Source organism: Phragmites australis, chromosome 3 (genome assembly GCF_958298935.1).
Source record: "Phragmites australis chromosome 3, lpPhrAust1.1, whole genome shotgun sequence".
NCBI classification, from domain to species: Eukaryota; Viridiplantae; Streptophyta; class Magnoliopsida; order Poales; family Poaceae; genus Phragmites; species Phragmites australis.
The window spans coordinates 43,678,890-43,703,401 of record NC_084923.1 but is presented as its reverse complement, the minus strand read 5'-3'; the positions used below and the strand labels follow the sequence as shown (position 1 = coordinate 43,703,401).

The window sequence follows — 24,512 nt, the reverse complement described above, 5'->3', positions numbered from 1 at the left end:
CAAATTTAAATAGGATCCAAATAGCAGAAGTCAGAGAATGATATTCTTCACACTCAAAATACAGTTAGCAAACCTATAGGAGAGATACCTCACTCTATTGATCCAGAGGTTAAGCATGAATATTTTTCTTCAGAGATCTCTGTAGAGTGACTTTTATACAATGTTACAGCGAATTCAATTTTCTTTAAATCTGGCGGACAGAAATGGTTTCTTCAAATTTGTACCTTAGGATACCCAAGCTATGCAATATATCCACCGCCACTCTCCTGTGCTGCTTGGTCATGCACCTCAATAGAGCTTTTCTTTCTCCTGTGGCATTCTCACGCAGTATCTATGCTGAGTCTAGCTAATTGTTTCAGAAACTCTATGGCACTAGTTATATACAGAAGAATTTAAAAACATTAACAACTAATGGCAGCAATTTTAGTAATTCTGCTAAAACCACCAACTGGATTCACACGCCAACTACAGCAAGCCAACCGAAAATTCTTGTAGAAATTGAACTCTTTCAATCACGATGAACAGAGTTCCCGCAAACATGATCAACCGTTAAGCATAACCAGTTTTTTATGCATTCAGAACATTTACTCAGAACTAGTCTGATCCTCAATACCATTCTCGGAAGTTGGAACCTTAGCAAGGTTTCAATTTCAATCGCAAGATATCAACTTTACATTCATATGCACACTTGACTACCTCCGCTGAAACGGTTCAAAATTTCGTAAACATCTTACACTGTGGTGCATAAAGAAGTGGTCTCACCAGCCACAATCATTTCGGCTAAATACTCCCCTCTAAATCAAAACTTTTATAGGTTCAAACCAATGCTGCCAAAAAATATAACACCTCTCTAAAGTATCAATTTTGCCCCAGTGCGAACAGCTTTACACCACCCTGGCTTGCAAAATCTTATCCAAAGCTACCCCTTTTTGCTACGATTGTAAATTTGCAACAACTAAACACTGACAGGTTGCAAATTTGCAACAAGCAAACACTGACAGGTGAAAGCTATATCACTGCAATCCTCTCCTTAAGAAACAATATCATCATAAGATAGAACTCTGATGTTCATCAAAGAATTGCCCCGTTCAACTTCCAAGTAATAAATTCTCTATTCCTCACAAAACAAAAAAAACAGTCAAGATACAGAGCTCGAAGCTCTATCACTAAGTCTTCGACCATATTCCCCAAAGTCCACTTGGCATTTCCACTAACAATGAAAAGATCTTCACAGTCAGTTTACACAAATTATTGTTTCCTTGTTCCAAAATTCTCTCATTTTCTTCATACAATAAAAACAAATCAAGAAGCCACGCCATACGGAGATATAATCCTCTCACTCGAGAACGATCTTGGCGCCAACCGCCCGCATCTTCTCGGCGATGCTCTCCGCCTCCTCCTTGGGCACTCCCGCCTTCAGCACGGCGGGAGCCTTCTCCACGAGCTCCTTGGCCTCCTTCAGGCCCAAGTTAGTGAACGCCCTCAGCTCCTTGATGATCTTGAGCTTCGCCGCGGCGTCGAACCCCTCCAACTTCACGTCGAACGCCATCTTCTCCTCCTTCGCCTTCGCCTCCTCGCCGGCCGCCCCGGGGACCGCTCCGCCGCCGGCGAGCGGGGCGGCGCCTCCAGTCAGGATAGCTAGTGGGGGGAGCTGGTCGACGCCGAGGCGGCCGCGCAGGGCGTCGGCGAGGGTGGAGGCCTCGAGAAGGGTGAGGCCGCAGATCTCGTCAACGAGCGCGGAGACGCGCGGGGTCGGGGTGACGGAAGTGGAGAAGGCGGCGGCGGCGGGGAAGGTGGGGCGGGGAGTCAGGAGGCGGCGGAGGCGGAGGAGGCGGGACGCCATTAGGGTTTTGGGGAGGGAGAGAGCTGACGCCGTCACGGCGACCGCCGTGTGTAGGGATGAAAACGGTTAAAAACATTAACAATCACTTTCATTTTTTTTTTGGAAGTGAATGTAATAGCGAGATTGCTGAAAATAAATACCACATCGATATTACTGAGAAATTAGAAGGAATATTACGGGACGGAAACATACCGATATCAATTAAGAATCGATAATTCAAGTGTATAATAAATTATATTTAAGTGTTTAACGTAAATAATAAATTCATACATGATGTATAATTCACAATAAAATATGGCTGACTACACTACGAGGATACATTCAAATGTTAATAGAATTATTTCAATGATATACAACTATATAATAGTATGTCTAACATAAATGATAAGATTATATATATAGTGTAGAGGTAGAGACGATGTGAAAAGATGAGTGAAATGTTGGGTGGCCAATAAAGAAAACGATAAAATGGTTAGAAATGGTAGAAAAGTGAAAAAGATCCGAAACTATCGGATTGCCCAAACCATTTTCAGATTTATATTTTTTCTCGAAATCGAAAATAAGAAGGCCAGAAATTATCGAAAATTATCAAAAACAGATACAGACTATTATTTTACAGTTTAGACAAAAAATAATCTTCGGGTCGAAAGGGAATTTCCGTTTCCGTTTTCATCCTTACCCGTGTGGTGGTGGATCGCTGGACTTACCAGAAAACGTTTCATCACTTGAAGAGTTGAAGGCGTATTCGGTGGATTATGTAAACTAGACGAGAAGGCGAATTTAGCGAGGCAATCAAATTTGTTAAAGAACAATCCTCAAACTAGAAATCGATTTAGGTCGAGTTGCCCGTTAAAAATCATTAAGTAACTACAATTACTGGACCTAAATATAATAATCCTCGTTCGGACCGTGAACACAATATGCCACGTCCTTTACATGTGGCAAGTGTTGCTAAGTATGCATGGTCGTAAGCAGTGCAGTGTAATCTCACACACGCGTTGTATCTTGTTTTCATGGTCAAGGATGGCCTCTCTTTTTCCTGTTACGCTCGCAAATACGTTTACAAAACGATAAACTACTTCCCGTTCTCCTTCATGTTTTTTTCTCCGTATCATCCATGATCATGATATTCCTCGTTCCCTCTATTTATTCAACCACCATCTGCGACTTCCTACTTGTCCCATGAGTGATAGTTGCGCTTCGCTGCCACTAACACCCTGAGTAGCCAAGGATGTTAGAAGTTTGGTGCCCTAGGTGCTTTTCATTGCCATGGGCAGTAGCTTGGTTGGGAGTCGGAGCACGATTCATGAAGTTCATTTTAATTTTGTTTGTAGCACGATTCATGAAGTTCATTTTAATTTTGTTTCTAGCACGATTCATGAAGTTCATTTTGATTTGTTTCTGTCATGACTTTTTAGGTGAAAATTCACCTTGTGAATCGTAATTTGGGTTTTTGTAGTGACAAAGTTTGAATCTCAAGGTTAAATATTGAATCTTTATTTGACGTGAAAGCCAGAAAATTCAAATTCAGAGTCCCTCAAGAATACAATATAGTTGAAAATTAAAATAATCTAAATTTAAAGTTTTAAATCCGAGTTCAAAAGTATGATATGCTAAGTTGAGAGCTTATTTTCGCGAGCAGCAATATTTGGTCTTTCATAAATAGTGACATAGCACCAATATAAAGAAGAGGTGGTAATGATGTAGGAGGATGTGGTGTGTTATCGACCTAAGCTAGACTAATTCACCGCGCTCCTTTTGAAAATCCTCGCTACTTACTCTTTTTTCCTCAGTACTTGATTGGAACAACTAAGCTGACTTTTATATTCTTCCCTTTTCCCCCTCTGCTGCACTTAACGCAGTTCGTAGCGTTCCAATAATGTTACTGATGATCTCCATCTTGGTCAAACAAAATGCACTGTCCATGAGCGCACTGAACCGGTCAACCTCGCGAATTAGTCCACCCAAAACACGCACCCAACCTGCACGATCCATCGAATCGCCTCATCGTCTAGTTTCACCAACTCCGTTGAACCTGCCCCGTGCTTCCATCCAAAGAGCTTGAAGCTCCAATCTTAGCTCGCTCCAACTCCCAATCCGTCCATGGTTGGTTGGTCCATGGTACCGCGCCAGCATGAGCACAGAGCATCACTCCTATCTCTCCGGTGTAATTTCGTCCAGTAAATTCGAATATCAACCAAAAGAATCACATGCTCATCGATATTTGTAGAATGAATGGTCTCCCCTGTCTTGATCAATTCCAGGTTTCCGACACCGACATGTACAAATCAAAGAATGGAGTATACATGTATCATGTGCAAAATTTCCCAAAACTTGCCAATCAGAAACGTGTCCTTCTCAGGGCTCACACCACCCCATACACGAGGACCTGTGCGGTGTCCAAATCGCGAAACCCCGATCGGCCGCCGGCGCCAAGCTCCTCCGCGGCCGCGAACGCGAAGGGCCGAAGGGCCCACGTCGCTGCATCCAAACCGAAGCTCCCGGACTTCTTGGCATCTTCCGCGCCACCCGCCGAGGACGTCGTCGTCGTCGTCTGGGGAGGCTTGTAGTACATGCGCGCCGTCTGCGGGCAGTGGGAGTGGAACCTCGCCGCGATGCGCACGCCCATGTCGAGCATCTCCACGTACCGGGACATCTCGATGGCTCGACCTCCCTCTGTGCCGGGGCCGGTCTCTCGGGCGAGCAAGAAGGCGAGGGTGCTCGAGCGGGGCAGTGGCTGTGGCTGTGGCTCGATCGACCGTGTGCTCTGTGGTGGGGCAGCTCGAGGGGAGCGGGAGGCATCCGCGTCTGGCTATATAGCTGGGCAGGCTTGTCGGGCCGGGGAGCGCGTGGTGGGGTGGGTGGACCGGCGACCGGGCGGTGTGAAGTTTCGCGTGGCTTTCGTGCGGGTCTGGTTTGTTTCCGCGGTGGGGAGTTGACCAAATAAAACGTGCGTGCCCGGTGCCCCTCTGGGTTGGGGTTGGGGTGGATCGTTGGCTTTGCGCACGGGCTTGGCATGCGGTCTGACCCCGTCCTTGCACGGCGACCACGTAAAACGACGGAGGAAGCGGTGGTCGCCGGAGTGGACTGCGGATTTCCGGGCATCTGGCCAACGCAACCCAATCCAACCCAACGCGAGCTTTTTGGATTGAGTTTGCTTGCCCCTTTCACCGCTCGGCGGCCGAGGACGTAAAGAAAAAGGGGGCGGCGATGACGACCGAGCCGCTTTGATTTTATCGCCCTCGCGTTAGGGGCGTTTTCTCGGCGCGTGAGTAGTGATTGCGAAGTGAACGGTAGTTTGTAGAATGGAAAATTATCGGATATGGATTGAATAATTTACTTTCTATATTGTTATTTATATTTTAATATGAATTTGCATATAAATTTAAATATCTTCGGATGTGAATACGAATCGGATTGATCGAATCTGAATCCGCATTTAGATATCTACTCGATCGGGTTGTATGTAAATATCCTACACCTTTAACGATAAGAATTTTTATTTTAATGTGCAAAAAATTCATTCACATTTGGAATTACCGAAATTTTAGAAATTTTATTCGAAATTCATGTCAAAAATTTAATTTTTTAGTTAAATTTGACTAAAATTTGATCCAATTTAATTGGGACGGAATATATAAATTTTGTTCACCTCTGAAATGTCTAAAACTTTTGCAAAATTTGATTCCCTACTTAACAGATATGGACATTGTCTATTTCCATATTGGAATTCAAAGCAATTCGGATATCCATATTTGAATCTGAATCTTAAAAATGAATTCAGATACATCTATTTTAGTATCCATTTCAGAAACAAATACGAATAAAAAATCTATATTCATATTTTAATAAATATAAATATTAAATAATTCGGATATATATTATTCATTTTTCACCCAGTCGTCTGTCTCAGTTGACTCGACCTGTAGCGGAAGTTTCTTGATCCAGTCGTTGTCGTGCGTCACTGGGAGAAAGATTTTGGATCAGTGAATCGTGTCGCACGAGTGCGTCTCATGGATCTCCAGTCCAGTCTCTAGCTGGTAGCCTGGGAGCATGTATCGCGAGAAAAGCAACAGTTGACTGATTTTCAGCAGCTGCCTGCAGTATTACAAGACATATTTTATTTTAAAAAAAATCAATTTTTTTATACTTTGGTCGATAATTTGTTGAATTATATTCCCTCTAATTAAAAATACATATCGTTGTTGACCTTTTACGATTTTTAATGTGCAACTTTAACCACTATTTTTATATTAAAATATAGTTCCATATCTAAGAAAAAGTATGATATTATGAAATGATTTTTCAAGAGAAATCTATATATATGATTTTTATGTTTTTAAATTAAATATTTTTGAAAGCTATTGATAATTTAAGTTTCAAAAGTTTGATGGGATCTCAATCAAAACGTTAAGTATTTATAATCGGATGGAGTAAATATATCTAATGTATAAAAATTATGCAATCAACATTAATAATTTAAAATGCTTTCACACTTTAGTAGCTCTTTACCTATAAATGATATATTCTGTGAGAAAATCATGATCAAAGTCTAAGGTCTGTTTAGTAACATTCCAGCTTTAAAAAAATTTAGAGTTAGAATTGTAGCCAAAGTGAGGGTTTTTGTTTAGGTATCTTATTCTTATTTTGGATTGAAAATAAATATTTAGACTATTTTATTTTATTTAGAAACCTCAAATCTTACATGTATATCTGAACTAGTTCTGCTAAATATGATCTAATTTTGAATACCAGCCACGATAAAATAGGCTTTCTATTCTTGGACAGATAGAGTATTAACGTGCGTGAGGCCGAATCATTGGAGGGGTCTCCTTGCAAGCGGACGATTCCTTGTTCATGGCTTCATGGGCGTACACAAACGTGCTGGTTGCAATGAGCCTTTTTTTTCTGAAGTGGAGAGAGCCACGTATAAGGAGCAGGAAAGTGTCACGAGTTGATGGCGCATGAACAACTGCCATTAGCACATATAGGTTACAACTAATACCAAGATTAGGTTCATGGGGTCGCGCGTGTTCCACGAGTTACGAACAGATCAGCGATACATCTGCGTGAGAGCACATCTGAACATCCCAATTAAACGGACGAGCCATGTACTACCGTCCTGGAAAATGGTTGTCCTTATCAGACGAGCAGGTAAGAAGTTTCATATGGTCAACCTGTTCAGGGACTGCGAGATCTTATCGATTCAACTAAAAAGAGTGGTCTTAAAAGGGATTCGATTCACAGAAATCCTAAGACCATCAGTTAAATTTCCCTTGGAATTCTCCATACCGCTGCATATGGGCAATGGGCTCAAAGTGGAGTTGCTGTCAAAGAAAAGTTCTGATGAAGAAACATTTTTTTTCCAGAGAACTTTAAAAAAGGCAGGAAGTTTCTACGATTTACTAAAGAAAAATAAAGTTGATCTAGTTTACGAGGAAACCGAGTCTGAAAATATTATAACTGTATAGTTTTTTAAAGAAAAACAGACGAAAACCCTAACAACGACACGGAATGGTACTGTATGATGTAAAACATAAAACTCTCCCTAATCCGTCCTCTCCTTCCTTCCTAGTTTTAGTTATCTGTAGCAGTAGCTGAGACTTAGAGCTTGTTTTGCAGAGAGCTTTAGCTCTCAGAATTCTTAAAGTAGGATATCTCTAACTCTAGAAATTTATGAAGCTAGAGCTAAATATACATTGAAGATGTTTAAGTGAGTCATATTAGTTACATTCTATACTAAAGTAGATATTTAAACCACTTTATATTAATCTATAAATATCATATCTAAGGTGAAACTAGGAGCTGGAGCCCTACCAAATAGGGCTTAAATGATTGTTTCTGTCTCCTTTCCATGCCCTCTATGACTTGTGAAGTGGAAAATTGTGGATGTCTAGTTTCGATAAAAAAAATCTCTTGGGCTCAAAGTGGGGGTTTAGTCGGTCCGATTCGAGCCCAAATAGGATACATTTTCAGCCTAGAAATTTTTCAGGGAAGCAACACCACCCAGACAGCTCAAAGAGCTAGGAGAGAAAAAAATGATGCTGTCGGCACATGCTTTGCATGTTGTGAGAGGGGGAATTTCAGATTTTGCCACTGATGAAAGTGACGTCGTTGAGTTTGATATCGATGCCACTGATTCCCGGCCTTCTATACATCTTTTGACACTTTCAATTGTTTGGGTAAGTGCACTAGTATTTTATAAACAATCCTGGTGCCCAAACATTCTACCCTAACCATTTTGCCCCTCAACTAAAGGATAAGTGTTCGGGTTGCATCGGAGCTGCATCAGCCTGATTGTCTTCTCCAAAGCATTGATCGCTCTCAACCCTTTTTGCTCGATGCTCCACCACACCCCCACCACCACTTGTCTGTCACCATGTCTGGGAGCATGACGAGGACCAGAAAGTCACAATCAAAGCCGAATGAAGAAGAGCAAGTTGAGGTAAGCAGCAGGCTACACCTAGTCCAGTGCACGACATGCGGTTTGGAGGAGGTTCTTGAGCTCACTTCCAAGACGCCAAAGCACTACAATAAGAAGTTCTTCGAATGCCCCAGATATGTGAAACATGTGAGTTAGCTCAATCCATTTTATTTTCCAATTTCAGTATTGTTTGTCACCCGATTGGAAGATTTGGGAATTTTTTTAAGCTAGGGCTCACATGTGCCTAAAATTGGAATTTTTCGATGTCTTTTTTTTTTTCAGATGTCAATGTGTTTATTCTTCATGTGGGAGAAGGAGTATGTACAGTACCTAGAGGAGGTTCTTGAGCTCACTTCTAAGACGCCAAAGCACTACAATAAGAAGTTCTTCGAATGCCCTAGATATGTGAAACATGTGAGTTAGTTCAGTCCATTTTATTGTCCAATTTTAGTATTTCTTGGCACCTGATTGGAAGATTTGGGATTTTTTTAATCTAGGGCTCACATATTCCTAAAATTGGAATTTTTTTTATGTTTTTTTTTCAGATGCCAAGTGTTTATTCTTCATGTGGGAGAAGGATTATGTACAGTACCTCCAGCTAAATGGTTTCCTTAGAGTTGACTCCACTAGCATAGCAGATGCTATTCCAAATCTGGTTGAACCTCATGCTAACCTAAAGGAGATTGCTCTTGTTGAACTGAAGCATGAGGTTTAGTCCTTGAAGGAGTACATTGTGCACAAGCAAGTGATGGCAGGCAATATGCAGATATTGATCGGCTTAGGAAAGATAGTGGTCGTTTTTGTGTACTGTGAATGCCATTCTTCTCATTTTGCTTCTTTTAGTTCACCTTGTCAAGTGAAATGATGTATTAGTAGCTGGCTGATGTGCAATGTAACGAGCTATCTGATGTATTGTACATTGATTGTAGTGTAAGGGGATATCTTCAAGAAAGAAAATAAGTAGGAGTACACACCACATAGCAGATAGAAATAACAAGGTACAAAGTTTCCTAGAGATACATTACTTAAGCATGTTTAATGTCGCCTGATTACACATGACATAACAAGAGTAATATATCATGATTACACCATATAGCAGGAATAATGTCTCCTGATTGCACACCATATAGTATGAATATTGTCTCCTGATTACATAGCATAGGCTGATTCAAAAAGACTACAACTTGCATCAGCCAATAGTTTAGATCTATTCGCTTGGTTTTCTGGGAGTCAACTTTTTCCTAGACTTAGGTAGTGATTTCTTAGCTTTGATTGGAGTAGTGGTTTTGGATGGTGTAGAAGATGCAAGTTGTAATGACCTTTCTCCATCTAACACAAGTGCTAGTTGCTTGCATGCAAAAATAAACAATATGTCAGAATTTGACAATGCCAAGAATGAACAAATCCACTTAGATGACTAACCTCCTAGTGATTAGACCAAGACTGTTAGAAATGTTGACTTAGCTTGAGGCCCTAGTCCTTGGTGGTGTTTTCACAACAAATACCTCCATGTGCCCCTTTCTTGACTTCTTCCTTCCACTTGTGTCCTTCTTTTTGAGGTTTCTCTTCCTGTAAGGAATACAAATGCAATTAGCATGATAATTAATTAAAAAATAATTAATTAAAGCAATACAATTAAATGTACCTCTTATTAGTTCCATTGAGAGGACATCCCTTTTCTATGTGGCCTACCTCACCACATCTCCTACAACTTCTTTTCCTTTTTAGCTTCCCCTTCTCAGGGCACTGTAAAATCCTATTATTTCTCCATCTTCCAACCTTTCTCTTCCCCATAGCTAGTAATAACATGAATCCTTTTTCCACATGTGACCAATGGGACTTTCCTGTGATAGGCTCAACAACTCCATGATATGTCCACCTGAACTTTGCCACTAAATATGCAAAATCAACAAAATCCTCCATTTTGTGGTTCCTACTAAAAATAATGAAGGTCAGGGCATGTGGGTAAGGCTTACCAGACATTTGCCACTGTCTAAAAATGCACTCCTTCTTTTTGAGATACACAACATGTCTAACCACAACCTGGTTATCATAGAACTCTGACACTTCTGTTGAGTAATTTGCCCGTGCTTTGACCCTCAGGTGGCCTAAGCCTCTGGTTGTAGCATTTAGTTGTAGGAGCATAGTTAGAAGAATAGTACATGTTAACATGTCCCCTATATTCCTTCTCTTGTTAAAAAGGTTCTATTTTCTTCTTCGTTATCTTATCTACTAACTCACATACTGGCAAGTCTTTGTAGTTCTTAATCCAACTGTTTCATGACTCAGCCAAATTATTATTAATATAGTCACATTTGATATCCTTAGACAACTTGCATCTAGCCCACAACAGGTCGTGTTACTGGTCAAGGTAGTCTCCAACATCCGGGTATTGATCCAAAATTATCTTCATGTGGTGGTAAAACTTATATTGCGTGTAAGCTTTGGCTACAGGGTACATGTTTCTAAACACAGAACTCTGGTATCTCTTGACAAAGTTTTCCATGAGATACCTGAAACACTCCGTATGTTCAACAAAAGGAAAGACTTTTCTAACCGCATTTTCTAAACCCTTGCATGTATATGTGCTTATTGCCATATGAGAGTCATTCCCTATAGCCTTGCCTAGTTGTTCCATGAACCATGTCCAACCATCCATGATTTCTAACTAAAATAAACCAAAGGCTACACGAAACATGTACCACTCTAAATTTTTAATTTTTGCAATAATTTAAAATTTTGTTAGAATTAAATATGAGTTGTAAATTTTTGTTCAAATAGAAATAAATTAATTTTTAAATTAAATTTGTCATAGGTTATATTCATGCTTGATGCATTCATGTTGTAGTAGTTGCAATAGATTTTTATGTGCGGAAAATGTTTGCAAAAATTCGCTAGTAGGCGCTCATTTAAAATCTCTTTCAAAAATGATTCAAAAATAAAAAGAAAAGCAATTCTCTAAAACACCATCTCTTCCTCTCTCCTTCTCTCCCTCAGGCCGGTTTCCACTTCCTCTTTCCACATGGGCCGAAGCCCATATTCTTTTCTCCTTTTCCCCCTCTCATTTTCTCTCTCGGACCGAGCCGGCCGCCTCCCTCTGTCCCACGGGCCCGCGCCGAGCCGCCGAGCAGAAGCCAAACCGCTGCCAAGCAGCGCGCCCCGGCTCTTCTTCCACCTCCGCCCGGCTCCAATCCTCTCCGCCGTCCGTCAAAAATCCCGCACCTCTCCGTGCATTTTATCCTCCTGGAAACAGTCGGATTCAAGACATTAATACCCCTTTAACCCTCCCCGCTAATCCCTCTCATCAATCTCGCGCCTCATTGCTGAATCAATGCGAAAAACCTCTGGCCATTATGGCCATTGCCGCTGCACGTTTCACCTCCGATCCCCAACCATTCCGCTCACTCTCGTGCCTATTTGAGCCTCTTGTGTCCTTCACGATGAGGTTCCGCACATTTTCCACCCTCTCAAGCCTCATGTTCAAGCCCGTAGCGTGGTCACTGCCCATGTCTTCTCCATCTCCGGTGAGGTCACGCCGCCACCGCCATTCCTTGCATTCATATCGCCTCCAGCCGATCTAATAATCTCTCTGGCTCCATAGGTCCATCTGGAGTTGATCCCAAGGGTTTTTGTCGTCGACCCGGTGCCGGAGCATCTTCCCTGACACTGCACCGACTGTCGTCGCGCCATCACTGACGCCCGGTAGCCTCACCCCTGCTCCGATGTCATTCTCGCTCGGGGTGAGCTCACTGGCGCCCTCTCTCCATTTTTCGCTGCTCGTTGGAGCTCCCTGGCCACCGGACCGCCGTTCTGGCTGCTCTCTGGTCGCCCCACGCCAGCACTGCAGGTCCATAGTGGACCCATGGACCGAAGGCCCCTTTTCGGTGCACAACCCATAGACCCGATCCACCCCTTTTTCAGTAAAAAATATTTCAATTTTGATTTATGACGCCAGCATGCGCAAAAAAAAGGATTTTCAGAATTAAATAAATCTAGAAATTCTTGGTTAATAGGTAAATTTGCAGAAACCCCCATAGAACTTCTAATGCTCATAACTTTTTGCTTGTAGCTCCAATTTGAGCGATTTTCGCGCTCAAATTCTCTTAGTGTCGTGTAGAATATTTTTATATGGTTTTTACCAAGTTTTATTACCTTTTGGTGTGTTGTTATTAGTAGTTCCTTTTGTGCGCTTTTTTTTTGTGTCGATTCGGAAGGTGAGCAGTTCGTGAATCTGTAGAATCAAGTTTTTGAAGACCTTGAGCAACCATTTGCTGAAGGCAAGTGTCTTTGAACATCTTGCTCTTATTTTAGGGTTTATATGTAGCTATTTATCATTCATTGCATGCTTGTCTAAAGGGAAAACCTATGATTAGGGTTTACTAGTTTTTTGTATGATTATCCTTGTCGTCGTTGAAGAGTCATGTGAAACGAAGGGTAGATATGTTAGTTGCTGTTATTGTTGGGGTAACTATTAAATTTGACTAATAACTATGCAACATGAACCGGGTAAGGTAATTTTATAGAAACATGGTGTAGGGATCATAACAAGATGATTGTGTGATGAAGATGCGAGAATGCACGTGTGCGAAAAATGCATAATTGGTTTGTGGTTGTTACTATGTGGGATCCTAAGGACTTGTTCTTGAAGCATATAACCCAGCTGAACAACACAACTACAATGCTTATATGGGTAAGACCTGACCAATTAATTAACCACCTATCCGGTTCTGTAAGCACCAATGGATGGTTGAGTGACACAAGATGAGGCTTCTACAGTGATGGAATCATTGTTAGCAGTGAAACCTTAGTGAGTGCTTACAGGTTAGCGGAGCTTTGTAACAGCTTTAGAGTGATCTCTCGGCGCACACCTCAGAAGTGTGTAAGGTACCGACGGGTACTGGAAAAAGAGTTGATCACGACTCGTGGGTAAAGTGTGCAAACTTTGCAGAGTATAAAATTGATCGATCAGTTGTGCTCACAGTCAAGAGCGGTTTAGACTTCTTCTTGATTAGTTGGGATTAGAGTTCCAGTATGGTTGGCCGGGTAGCTGCATAATGGAATTACCCGGTGAGTCTTGGTAGTCGGATGAAATCCGATAAACTGTTCTTCTTGATATATTTGTGTCTTCACACTTAGAAATTAGGATGCATATTGTTGGAGTTATAGGTCAAAGTTGCATAGTGCAGTACACCACTGTCTAGCCTTTTCTCGACTTAAACCTCATATTATGCTTTCCCTTTATTTGCGGAGTACATTATGTACTCACACCCATTACTCCCCTTTCTTGTATTATACTACTGTTCAAAAGTCGTCAATGAAGCTACATCATTTGATGAAGATGGCTTCGATTCGGAGCTTCTTTTCTAGACTGAAATACCTCTGGTTGACACATATGGAAGATGGAAGACCCTCTGGCATTGGAGTTTTCTTTTTTGCTATGTTTTTCTTTTAGACCCTCGGGTCATTTTGTAATAAGTTATGATATTATTGTAATAATAACACTGCGGTAATACATTGATGATGTAACGCGTGTATAAAATTTGATTCTTGCATATATGTGTTGTAGCTGATTTTGTTACTTTAAAGTCGAGTGTTACATAACATCCAAATATGACCGTCTAAAACATTTATAGCACACAACTACTCATTCCACTTACCATTAAGGACAATGTAATCTATGCTAATATAAGACCTGTACCTATTTTTGAACCATCCATGCAAGGTATGAAGGCACAGAAAAACATATTAAAGTGCACTTTGTACTCTTTCTTATCACACACTTCAACATACACAAACAGACACTTCAAACGATCCTTATCCTGGAAGTAGAAAATAAATTTCAAGTTACGTGCAATTTGAACTTGTTCACCACTTTATTTATCCAGTACATAAATCTTTGATTACTAACATGAGCCTTAAATAATCTTGCTGGAGAAATCATCATAGTTTTTCCGAAGTGTACCCATAAGAATTTATCCACCCTTCAGAAACCTTCTTCTCTATTGTCGCAACCGATCTATTCATCCAGCTTGGCCATAAACTTATCAATGATAACACTAATTCTAAACGCTAGATCAGGATCTAGCCTAACCTCAATGCATAAATAACAGAAAATATAGAGTTAGAAATCAAACTAACTGCATCAACACGGACAAAATACCTCAAATAAAATACATATGCTGTTCAATAACTACCACGAAGGCATATCATGGAGGTTCATCCTTGCTATTTTGAATCAAATCGAGTATAACAATACGTATCTTTTAATCAAGACTACTACCATTATCGTCGCCGGATCTGGAAGAGAAGACGTCATAGCTGCACTTAGCTAGGTTGGGAATGAGAGCTTGACACGCACTCGCCTGTATCGATATGTGGTGGGCAAAATTGTCCTCTCTCATAGCTTTAGACATGGCAAAGAAAAAAAAACTAAATAGTTGAAAGTGCCATAGATCGACAGAAGCTCGGGAATCGGTGGCGAAATCTGGATGCATGTTTTATGGATGTCAAAGTGAAGGGCGTCACTTTCATCGGTGGCAAAATCTGAAATTCCCCCAGGGGAGGACAGCATACTCAGCGGCCGCGCCGAAATCGACTTCCTACTTCCTCGGCAATCTGGCGGCCGGTGCTCCCGGAACCGACAAGCACAAGGGAAGAGACCACCCCTCGCCGGAGATGTCGCCGGGGACCTCGCCGCCGCCGACGGAGGCGTGGACGTGGGAGAACGCCGCGGCTGGAGCCACCGCCGGGTTCGCTATCGTTGCGGCCCTCCATCCCCTCGACGTCGTCCGCACCCGATTCCAAGGTAACCCCCCCCCCCCCCCCGCGTCCATGGACCCTAGGGCTTCGGAGACCCGGAGCAACGTAACCATGCTCTCTCGTGTCGGCGTGCAGTGAGCGGCGGGAGGGGGTGGTCTGAGGTGCCGCCGTACAAGAACACGGCGCACGCCGTATACACCATCGCACGATCTGAGGTATCAAGTCCTGCCACATTTTTTGTTACTGATTAATGATTGCGTTAAGTTTGCAATATTAGTTCTTAGCTTTCAATTATACCTCGGCAAAAAAAAAGGGGTTCTTTGTGCTTTTAATGTTGATGCTTGGTTCCCAACAGGTTGGAAAAGCACTTGCAGACTTGCTTACAATATAGGGGTGAGAATGCTTAAAGTAATTGATCCTGGTTGACAATGTTACTTCAACTTGATTGGAGAACAAGTTACTTTGTCAAACTTGCGCTTAAATATGCTTTGCAGGTAGCTGATGTATCATGTGAAAACGAATGCAATTATGTGAACTGTGACATTTTTAGATGCATACAAGTGTATATACTTTATGAGGGTCTTCCGAAATTTGTATGCAGTGCATATGAAACGCAATTTTCTGCAGGTGATTAGCTTGTGTACTGTACATATGAGAAATCACCCGCTCCAAGAAATTTTGTTCTTAAAATCTTACATTTCAGATTTTCACCGATTGTGCCACTTGATGCCTTTGAACTGTTTCTTGTAAGATCTGAATTCCTAACTTTCTGAGGAATGAGGTTGTTCTGTACTTATGATATATGAACTATGAGCAATGCTGATCCAACTGGCTTCTTGTAGGGTCTGAGAGGACTATACGCGGGCTTTTATCCTGCAGTTCTTGGATCAACTGCTTCCTGGGGGCTATATTTCTTTTTGTAAGTCCTATTATGTATTCTACGAACAATTATGGTGTGGTGTGTTCTATGTGTTCTTTTTCAATACTAAAGTAGATTGAATTAAGTTTCCAATTTCAGGCTTTAACCGCACTTGTTTGTTTCTTCTCCTATCTGAGAATTCCAAGTTTCTGTTTACCAAATTGGATGCTGGCTGTTTACCGTTCTGAATGCTCCTATCTGTACTTTACCCACATTTGAACTGACATCAAGTGTGTCTTTATTGACAGTTATAACAGAGCTAAACAAAGGTACTTACAGGGAAAGGATGGCCAACTTCATCCAGTCCACCATCTTGTCTCAGCTGCAGAAGCAGGTGCTTTGGTTCGTACAGTAACTTTATCTTTTTAAAATTATTGAATTGGTTATGTGTAACAGTTTATGAGATCTAGCAAGATTAAACATGAGTAATTTTCAAGGCCTTTTACAATATGCATAACCTGTGTCTTTTTTTCCTTCCTGACAGCTAAATGTTTGGTGCTATTTATTCACCTATCTTGCCTTTCATCCATTGAACATATTAAATTTGTTTGTGAAACCAGTTTTATTGTGACTAACTGGCTATATCTCCACAGGTATCCTTGTTTACAAATCCCATATGGCTGGTGAAAACAAGACTGCAACTACAAACACCTAATCATCATACTTCACGATACTCTGTTTTTTTTGGTAATATGTGCTTTCTTAAGTAATTACATTTTTGTGTTATGTAAGTACTGATATTATCATGTATTTATGTTTAAGTCCAATATAGCAATTATCAAATCACATTATAATGGCAGAGTAACTTTGTATTCTGTTGCATCAAATGAGTGGCCAGCAGCTACTGCTGCAGTTCTATTGTAACTTTGTGTTCTCAAAGCAGTATCACAGGAACTATTAACGTTACCGTAATGCACATGAACACTACTGGTACAGTACCAGCAGCCGTAACACTATTGTTGCATCTTTCTATGAATTGTTTCTTCGGTTACTTTGTGTTCATATTTCCTTTTGTCTGTATTTCCTTTAGTCTATATTTGATTTTATTCTTCGGTGACTTTGCTTGATCGTGGTAAGGCCAGATGCTTTTAGGACTATTCTGAAAGAGGAGGGATTTCTTGCACTTTATAGAGGGATCGGACCTGGTCTTTTGCTGGTATGTATGCATTTCTTTGTTTGTCCGCTGCTAATTGAGTTTATGTTACATTTTATTGTAAACCTAAAAATATACTCATATAACTGATAAGGACATGATGCTTTAATTAATTCTTGGTACTTGAGTGCAGTAGCATATTGTGTTCTTGAGCCATAATTAGATTAGTGCTGTGATTTCCATTTCTCTAGCATTTCTTATCCATAGACCATAGTTATGTTTCTAAAGAATGTACTTAATTCATCATTAACACTTTGGTTATAAGATATTAGCCTATAAGAGCTTTTCTTTTCTCTGAAATGCGACCTATCATATTTTGGTTATGTGTTCTGGGTCATGTGAGGTCTCGACTGGATGACCTGTGTTTATAACGTCGTATTATTGCATCGTGGATAGTTATTTGGTAGACTGTCAGTTTCATATTTCCGGCGTATTGCAAGAAGATTATTTTTGCTCTATTCTGAATGCCGTAGTAATTTGGTTTGTTAAATTTAATTTTACCAAATTAGACTTTATGAGCATACTAATTTGAATTAGTGACAGTACATTTATCTCAGAATGTTAACTTGTAGAGTTCTTAATCTTTTTTTCCATGGATATGGAATTATGGATGGTTGAATCTAATGCACGCCTTCGTGTTTTTATTATTCTGTCACATGAAAGGTCACCCATGGTGCGATACAGTTCACAGCCTATGAGGAACTTCGCAAAGCTATGATATTTTTCAAAAGTACACAAACAAGGACAGATAACAAAGGCGGCGAGGAGTCATTGGTAATAACAGATGAAATGTGTGCTCAGGTTTTAAATATTCAATTTGGTCCAATATAGATATCAGTTTCTCTGGATAATTATTTTTTTGGTGTTTAATCTTTTTCCTTAACTAGGAAGCCTATGTTCGATTCAACCCTGCAAGAGGTGGGTTGGAATCACACACACGCGAGCACACACTGGACACATGACTTTTCTCACTGCTACCAGCTTCTAACGGGTGAAGCTCAAGCTCTTCCCTGAGCTCTATCTACAGGAAGGGGGGGGGGGGTAGACCATTATATAGGCTCCAAACCGATCTACAGTAGGTGCCATACCGTTACAAACCGCCATACTGTTGCTACAGTACCAACAACAAAAAAGATTGAACTACACAAGGATTATACTAACAGCCTATCCTATTTATGGCTACCCTTTCATGACATTCCACACATTTAGACACTCTTTCTCTATGTCATGAACTTCATGAATTGTCAAACACTTAGTTACGAAAATTAGAAAAAAAATAGTCCAAATATCGATTTCATTCAGTATCATATTGAATGACTGCATGAATAACATTTGATAAGTAGACATTTGTCTCAGAAGATATATTTTTTAGAAAATTTGTATCCAGTCATCTCTATATAAATAAATCCCATCTTGTAGGCTATTACTATGCCTGATATGCCCCTTTGTCTTCACTCTTAACAGAATTCCATTGATTTTGCGGCGCTTGGGGCTGCTTCAAAAGTAGCTGCTATTCTAGTTACTTATCCTTACCAGGTAATTTTTTGCCTCTACTTATTCTCATCAACTTCATAAGTATATTCTGCTTTCTTACTGAAAATTCTGACTGAAGGTTTTGTATTTTGCAGGTCATCCGAGCCCGCTTGCAGGTTTCAGATTTGAATCTTTTCATTTGTATACCCCTTTTTTTTTTGGGGGGGGGGGGGTGTCACCTTTTTTTCCCAAGTTTTCATCACTAGTAACTCTTATGTTTAATTTTCTAGCAACGGCCTTGCAGTGATGGTACTCCGAAGTACACGAATAGCTGGCATGTAGTGAAGGAAACTGCAAGGTGAGACTTATTTCTTTTAGTCCTGTTGAATCTTCAAGTACAGAATGTTTAGAATAGCATTACTGCATCATAGTCTGATGCGTAACGGAGGTCAGACCTTTCCTTGTCTTGTGCAGTATGCATCTTACTGTATAGGAACTTGATGTGTCTAGTAAGCAGTGGATGTGCTTCATGGGTTTCCCAAGTTTGCCCTCACAGTTCCTTCAAATAATTATCTACTCACTCTCTTGCAAATATAAGTCATTTTAGACTTATACACAGAAATTTAAATGACTTCGCCGTCCTTAAGTAATTCCTATATTGGAAAAATGAATAATTTATTTAGAGAATAGTAGATAAGTCTAAAATGACTTGAAAAGGCAGCAGGAAGTAGTAATATTGTTTATTGTTTGTACCGCACCTAATATTGGAAATTTTAATGTCCTTGTCTGCTTGTGCAAGTGTAACATGGCATCATAGCGAAACTAATCATGTTGAGTGTCATTTTTGTACAGAGTATGTTCTTTAATTTCCTGAATTTGACCTTATTCTTGGATTGAGGGCCCGTATGTTTCCTAAAATTAACATTTGTTCTAAATTAAGGGATCGGTGTTCTGACGTGCTTGTTGGATTCTGTATATCTAATTGCAGGTATGAAGGTGTCCGTGGATTTTACAGGGGCATCACGTCCAACCTACTGAAGAACCTTCCAGCGGCTTCCCTAACGTTTGTGGTGTATGAAAATGTTATCAAACTATTCAAAGCAGCCAAACAGAGGACATAGTTACCAACTTGAATTCACGAGAAACAAAGAAGGGAACTAGGGAAGAAAGAGTACTGATCTTGGTCCAACTCCTCAGAGTTCATAGTAATATTCACAGTTCCCATTTCATGGTTGAGGCCATGTCTCATTCATTTAGCATCTCAGACTACAAATCTGTAACATTAGAGTCGTGAGTAACATGGTTGCGGCAAATTTTGTTGAGGAACTTGTATTTTGTAGAGGAAAAACACTTCTTAGTTCTTCTGGAAGAAATAATTCATTGCTAATGTCCGGCTGCCATAGTTTGGACCCTTGTTTGCTGGGCGCCTATGCGTTATATATTCACATCATGATGTTGCTAATGTTCGTGCGTATCATGCATTGCTATGGCTGTGACGCTGTGTTGATAACCTATTGCCTTCATGTAGAATTATTGTACCTTGCTTTCACTATCTTTGATATTTGAGCAGTTCTGTATTCTTCCTTAGGTTCCTATAAATTTCGCAGTGCAATGAAATTTTCGGTGCCATCATCCCGTCACGCTTTGTCTGGAATCATAGTTTTCAAAAATCATAATATCGAGAAACTACAGTTTTAAAAACTAGAGTCGCGTAATACCATGGTTAGAAAAAAGAGGTCGTCGATGGAGTTTTCAAAACTCCCAAAATATCACACTTTCAGCAATACTACGTTCTCCAAACTACAAGATCTGTTATATCCAAGCATCTCTAAGTTTTCTAAAACAAAAGTATTTTATAGAACCATGATACATTTCCAAATCTCAAAAAAATTAGCATCCAAACAGTAGTTGTAGTACACTATGGAGGCCTTTTATTCAACAGCAAGATCTATCTGATCATTTGACCATACAAGGAGGAGTTCATGAACACGTTCTTCAGTTGCATTTCTCCACTCCCCCGTCGCTCAGGTATATGGTGCAGCCTTTCTTATCGGCGAGGCAGCAGTTGCAGACAGGTTGCAGCTGCTCGTTGTCCTTGGGCGGGCACGTCATGTACGTCGCATTCAGACAGTGCATGGTGCAAATCCTACCCTGCTTTGCCTCAGTGTTCTGAATGGAGTAACTGATCACCATGAACCCTGCATTATTCAGAAAAAAGCACCGTACATTACGGAGAAGAGAAGAGTTGGGAGGAAGAAGAGACAGGGTAGAGACAGCTTACCACACAGCAGGAGAGCCACTGGACGAGCAAGCTTGATGGCAGCCATGTTCTGTAGCTTTCTGTTCATGCAGTTCCTCTGCAACTGCAAGAGTAAATTTATGTAGGAAGCTTGGCCAAAACCCTGCCGTTTTTTGTCCTCGCAAAAGAAATAAACAAAAACAAAACACTGAAGACCTGCCTCTTGTCTGACGGTGGGATATGACCTCTTCAGTCGGCAAAATGTACCTTTGGCTTTGCCTTGCGTGTATCTTTGCTGACTTTCTCCTTTTGACTTTGTAAGTAGTGATCCACCGATCTCAAGAGTGTGCTCTAGATCCAAGATGGTCAAGTCAAACAATGATCATTCCTTTGTTTCTTGTAGCTCTTGAGTTGCTGTTACCCAGATGTGAGATCCATGACGCGTAACAGATTCATCGCATTGAGATGACTGGGAATAAAATAGCTACCGCACAAGGTGGACAATTCTTGACTGATTTTGCCGAATGCTGTCACAAAACTCTAGCATACTTCGACAGCCAAGCTGTCCGGGTGCGTACATATTATGCTCTTACACAAGTTTACATCTCACAAGTGCTAATCCTGCTTCACTTGTACAAAGATGCTAATTCTAATTCGTTTCTGCTGCCTTTTTCTATACTCTGACATGGAAACAATAGACTGAACATGAATCTATGTCAGAAGTTCGATGTATCATCCTTCACAAACAAAGAATGAGTAGCAAGGGCAACACCAAGCCAAGGAGCTGTCAAGTAACAGAATGTGATGCGTCAATGTTTTGTTACCAGTCAGGTTGAGGACAACTATCAAAAAGTTGGTGCATCCTCAGATCAAGGGATAGCGACCTTTGAGCCATGAGCAGAGGCTTTGGTACTTCGACGTATCCCCCGTACATTCTTTCCTGAAAGTGTCAATTGCCCTTCCTGACGACCAGCCTTCCTGGAGATCTAGGTCGCCAATCTGCTCAAACGTCCACTCTCTGGTATGTATAAAGTCTTAGACGTTCGATGTCTTGCATTTCGCTCGTAGTTACTGGTCAAAGAATGGAGCGTTAAAGGTCGAACGATCGATGTGCGTTGAGTAGGAAACAAGAGCCACGTTCTAAGATCATTCCCAACCGATTCCTATTAAGAACCAGAATCCCTTCACGAATAGGTTTTCGTTTTCTTCAGCGCGTAACAATTTCTCTTCACAGTTACTGTCACGAAGGGATTCTCAAGTTTATTCCTTTTAGAACGGGATTATATCTTTTTTTCCTTCATGAATTTCTTCGAAGTAAAGCTGTTAAAGATGAGAGAAAATAAAAGGAATAAAAACGGAAATGAGAATTAGAAAGGAAACGAAATGAAAGAAATATGCTTTAGATGGTCTAACATTGACGCATCTATTCTTATTCATCTTCCCCAGAACAACTCAGGGGCAGATCACAAAACACACTGCACTCTGCAGGGCACGTACAACAGGGGAGCCGCTGTCCGGCGGCCTTGTTTTCAGTAACATTATTCGACAACAACTAGCAGCATCATTGGACTGGACTCAAAGCCTGAAAGTTGCAAGAGGACACGCGTGGCGAACGAACGTCAAGCTCGGTCGATGGGCTACCCCGTCTTGCCGCACTTGTAGGTGGCGCCGGACTGCAGGTGGAGCACGCAGTGCCTGCCGTCCTTGGGGGCGCAGTCGCAGGCGCACCCGTCGAGCTTCCGGTAGCGATAGGGGTGGTTCCTGCAGGTGATGTACCCGCCCTGGATGCACCGGACCGTCGAGCAGTCCGCCGCCCTGGCTCCTCCAACCTCTCCGAACACGACGAGCCCTGATCCGTATGGATGGATTCAAAAGCCACAGCACGTCAACGAAGCATGCCATGAGAATCTGTCCCATGTGTATTCTATTCATCCAAAAAAACACGCGAGGCTCGCCATACGTACCGGAGAGGAGGAGGATGAAGGCGAGCGAGAGCTTCATGGAGGAAGAAGCCATGCCGTTTGCGCCGTGTGACTGAGCGAGCAGCTGGCAGGAGGCCTCTTGTGCACCGCCGGCCAGGGTCTATATAAGGAAGGAAATGCAGAAGAGCTACCACGTATCAGCCGGCGTATGTACGTGTGCGTCTTCGGCTGAACTGTCCGGATCCGCCGCTTCCTCTTGGTTCAGAAATTTTTACACGTACGTTTATTAGGGTAAACTTGTTTTACCTATAAATTGTAAAAAATAATTTGTAGATCATATATTTTTATAAGTTAGATCGTAAAAAGCTAAAATTATTTGACATCCTGGATCGTGGGAGAGTTGAATTACTTTTTTAATTATATAATGCCTGTAATACCCTAGCTATCGTGAGTGTATAATTTTTATTTATCATTTTATAATACAAATTCATAAATTGAAATAACAAATAATACTACCTCCATTTTTTTACTTGTCATCAACTTTTTACTATAGCATGATTAACCTTCTGTTTTTTTAAAAAAAATATAAATACTTAAAAGTATAAATATAAAAAAATATTTCACAATGAATTTAAAGATATAAAATTTTAGATATCAATAGATTTTTATTAAAAAATATAAAATCAAAATTGTTACAGTAAAAACTAATGACATAGATAGTACACCCTTCCTACAAAAGTACATGTCAATAATTGCATTCATCAGTGGTATCTCTCGGCATAAACGCCGCCTCACCACGAACCTGTGCACCCACTCCCCTAAATCCACAGCGCCCAGATCCCCGCACGCGGACAGAACCGACAGCAGCGCCATCCCATCAAGCTCGATCTCCTCCATATGCATCCTCCGGAACACGTCGACCGCATCCTCTGGCCGCCTCATCTGCGCGTACGCCCCCATCACCGTTGTCCACGACACCACGTTCCTCTCCGGCATAACATCAAACAGCTCGCGCGCGCGGACCAGGTCCCCGCCCTTCACGTACCCCGTACCCGGCCATCATAACGCTCCACGCCACAACGTCTCCGTCGACCATCTCGTCGAACACGCTGCGCGCAACGACGACGCAGCCGCAGGCACAGTACACCTGGACGAGGCTGGCGGAGACCGTCGGAGGCTGCGAGGCCCGCGCGGAGGAGCAGGGAGGGGAGCTATGGGCCGAGGCTCCCGCGGAGGTGGGGGAGGCGCACGACGGCCCTGAGGGTGACGAAGGGATGGAGGCGGCGGAGGAGCGCGACGGCGTGGGCGTGGGCGTGCGGGCGGGGCGCGAGGCGGAGGGAGGCGAGGAGGAGCGAGGAGAGGAGGCGCGGGTGGCGGTGGCCGCCGCGGTGGAGGAAGGCGTGGAGATTTTTTTAATAATAATTTTTACGTATATTATAGAAATAATATAAAAATAAAGAAATTATAAAAATATTACATATATTCCTCTAAGGTTTGGTGAAATATGGCCCCACGATGGCCGAAACTTCTCTCACCTATTTTTGTCCATTTTCATCGAAGGTTGATAGAAAAATGAATTTTTGTCAATCGTATGGCGTCGTATCGTTTTTTCCACCATACCACTCGACGAAAACGGATCCATTAAACTTTTGCATAGATTATTTTATATTTTATTGTATGCATAGAAAAAATTACTTATTTTTTTCGATGTAAATTTGTGTAAGTGCGTGTTTGATTGCATAAATTTTTGAATGTCGCGCCATAGCTCGTTTATTTGTTG

General features: G+C 41.4%; 5 protein-coding genes across 11 annotated transcripts; 1 reads left to right on the top strand and 4 right to left on the bottom strand.

The window, feature by feature from the left end:
- Positions 1-1,087: 1,087 nt before the first annotated feature.
- On the bottom strand, positions 1,088-1,908 carry LOC133913246 (uncharacterized). The gene has a single exon (XM_062356340.1). The coding sequence runs from the start codon at positions 1,841-1,843 to the stop codon at positions 1,337-1,339; it is 507 nt and encodes a 168-aa protein (XP_062212324.1). The 5' UTR covers positions 1,844-1,908; the 3' UTR covers positions 1,088-1,336.
- Positions 1,909-4,036: 2,128 nt separating this feature from the next.
- On the bottom strand, positions 4,037-4,643 carry LOC133913245 (uncharacterized). Its single transcript, XM_062356339.1, has one exon. It carries the CDS (start codon positions 4,497-4,499, stop codon positions 4,209-4,211), a length of 291 nt encoding a protein of 96 aa, XP_062212323.1. The 5' UTR covers positions 4,500-4,643; the 3' UTR covers positions 4,037-4,208.
- Positions 4,644-14,630: 9,987 nt separating this feature from the next.
- On the top strand, positions 14,631-19,958 carry LOC133913244 (folate transporter 1, chloroplastic-like). Of its 7 annotated transcripts, none has more exons than XR_009909002.1 (11): positions 14,631-15,072; positions 15,162-15,241; positions 15,869-15,945; positions 16,194-16,287; positions 16,539-16,632; positions 17,028-17,101; positions 17,762-17,899; positions 18,563-18,634; positions 18,727-18,747; positions 18,876-18,929; positions 19,560-19,641. XR_009909002.1 is itself a non-coding variant. In XM_062356335.1 (11 exons), the coding sequence occupies exons 1-11, from the start codon at positions 14,760-14,762 to the stop codon at positions 19,690-19,692; spliced, it is 1,164 nt and encodes a 387-aa protein (XP_062212319.1). In that variant the 5' UTR covers positions 14,636-14,759; the 3' UTR covers positions 19,693-19,958. The 7 variants fall into 7 exon arrangements, 4 of the variants coding, with proteins under 4 accessions (XP_062212321.1, XP_062212322.1, XP_062212319.1 ...); XR_009909004.1 differs by lacking the exon at positions 19,560-19,641 and adding an exon at positions 17,986-18,016 and having other exon boundaries at positions 14,632-15,072; positions 18,876-18,931; XR_009909003.1 differs by having other exon boundaries at positions 14,633-15,072; positions 17,762-17,872.
- Positions 19,959-20,441: 483 nt separating this feature from the next.
- Positions 20,442-21,023, bottom strand: LOC133911233 (proteinase inhibitor type-2-like). Its single transcript, XM_062353438.1, has 2 exons — positions 20,853-21,023; positions 20,442-20,769 (listed from the first exon to the last, which is right to left on the bottom strand). The coding sequence occupies exons 1-2, from the start codon at positions 20,917-20,919 to the stop codon at positions 20,567-20,569; spliced, it is 270 nt and encodes an 89-aa protein (XP_062209422.1). The 5' UTR covers positions 20,920-21,023; the 3' UTR covers positions 20,442-20,566.
- Positions 21,024-22,193: 1,170 nt separating this feature from the next.
- Positions 22,194-22,901, bottom strand: LOC133911232 (uncharacterized). Its single transcript, XM_062353437.1, has 2 exons — positions 22,775-22,901; positions 22,194-22,659 (listed from the first exon to the last, which is right to left on the bottom strand). The coding sequence occupies exons 1-2, from the start codon at positions 22,824-22,826 to the stop codon at positions 22,448-22,450; spliced, it is 264 nt and encodes an 87-aa protein (XP_062209421.1). The 5' UTR covers positions 22,827-22,901; the 3' UTR covers positions 22,194-22,447.
- Positions 22,902-24,512: the final 1,611 nt, after the last annotated feature.

Bases quoted from the DNA above. Each gene is read 5' to 3' on its own strand.
- LOC133913246 (XM_062356340.1), bottom strand. From the start codon at position 1,843: ATGGCGTCCCGCCTCCTCCGCCTCCGCCGCCTCCTGACTCCCCGCCCC.
- LOC133913245 (XM_062356339.1), bottom strand. From the start codon at position 4,499: ATGTCCCGGTACGTGGAGATGCTCGACATGGGCGTGCGCATCGCGGCG.
- LOC133913244 (XM_062356335.1), top strand. From the start codon at position 14,760: ATGTTTTATGGATGTCAAAGTGAAGGGCGTCACTTTCATCGGTGGCAA. The intron at 18,748-18,861 runs GTTTCAGATTTG...TTAATTTTCTAG, and splicing joins TCATCCGAGCCCGCTTGCAG to CAACGGCCTTGCAGTGATGG. The intron at 18,930-19,559 runs GTGAGACTTATT...ATCTAATTGCAG, and splicing joins GTAGTGAAGGAAACTGCAAG to GTATGAAGGTGTCCGTGGAT.
- LOC133911233 (XM_062353438.1), bottom strand. From the start codon at position 20,919: ATGAACAGAAAGCTACAGAACATGGCTGCCATCAAGCTTGCTCGTCCA. The intron at 20,770-20,852 runs GTAAGCTGTCTC...TGAATAATGCAG, and splicing joins AGTGGCTCTCCTGCTGTGTG to GGTTCATGGTGATCAGTTAC.
- LOC133911232 (XM_062353437.1), bottom strand. From the start codon at position 22,826: ATGGCTTCTTCCTCCATGAAGCTCTCGCTCGCCTTCATCCTCCTCCTC. The intron at 22,660-22,774 runs GTACGTATGGCG...CATACGGATCAG, and splicing joins CTTCATCCTCCTCCTCTCCG to GGCTCGTCGTGTTCGGAGAG.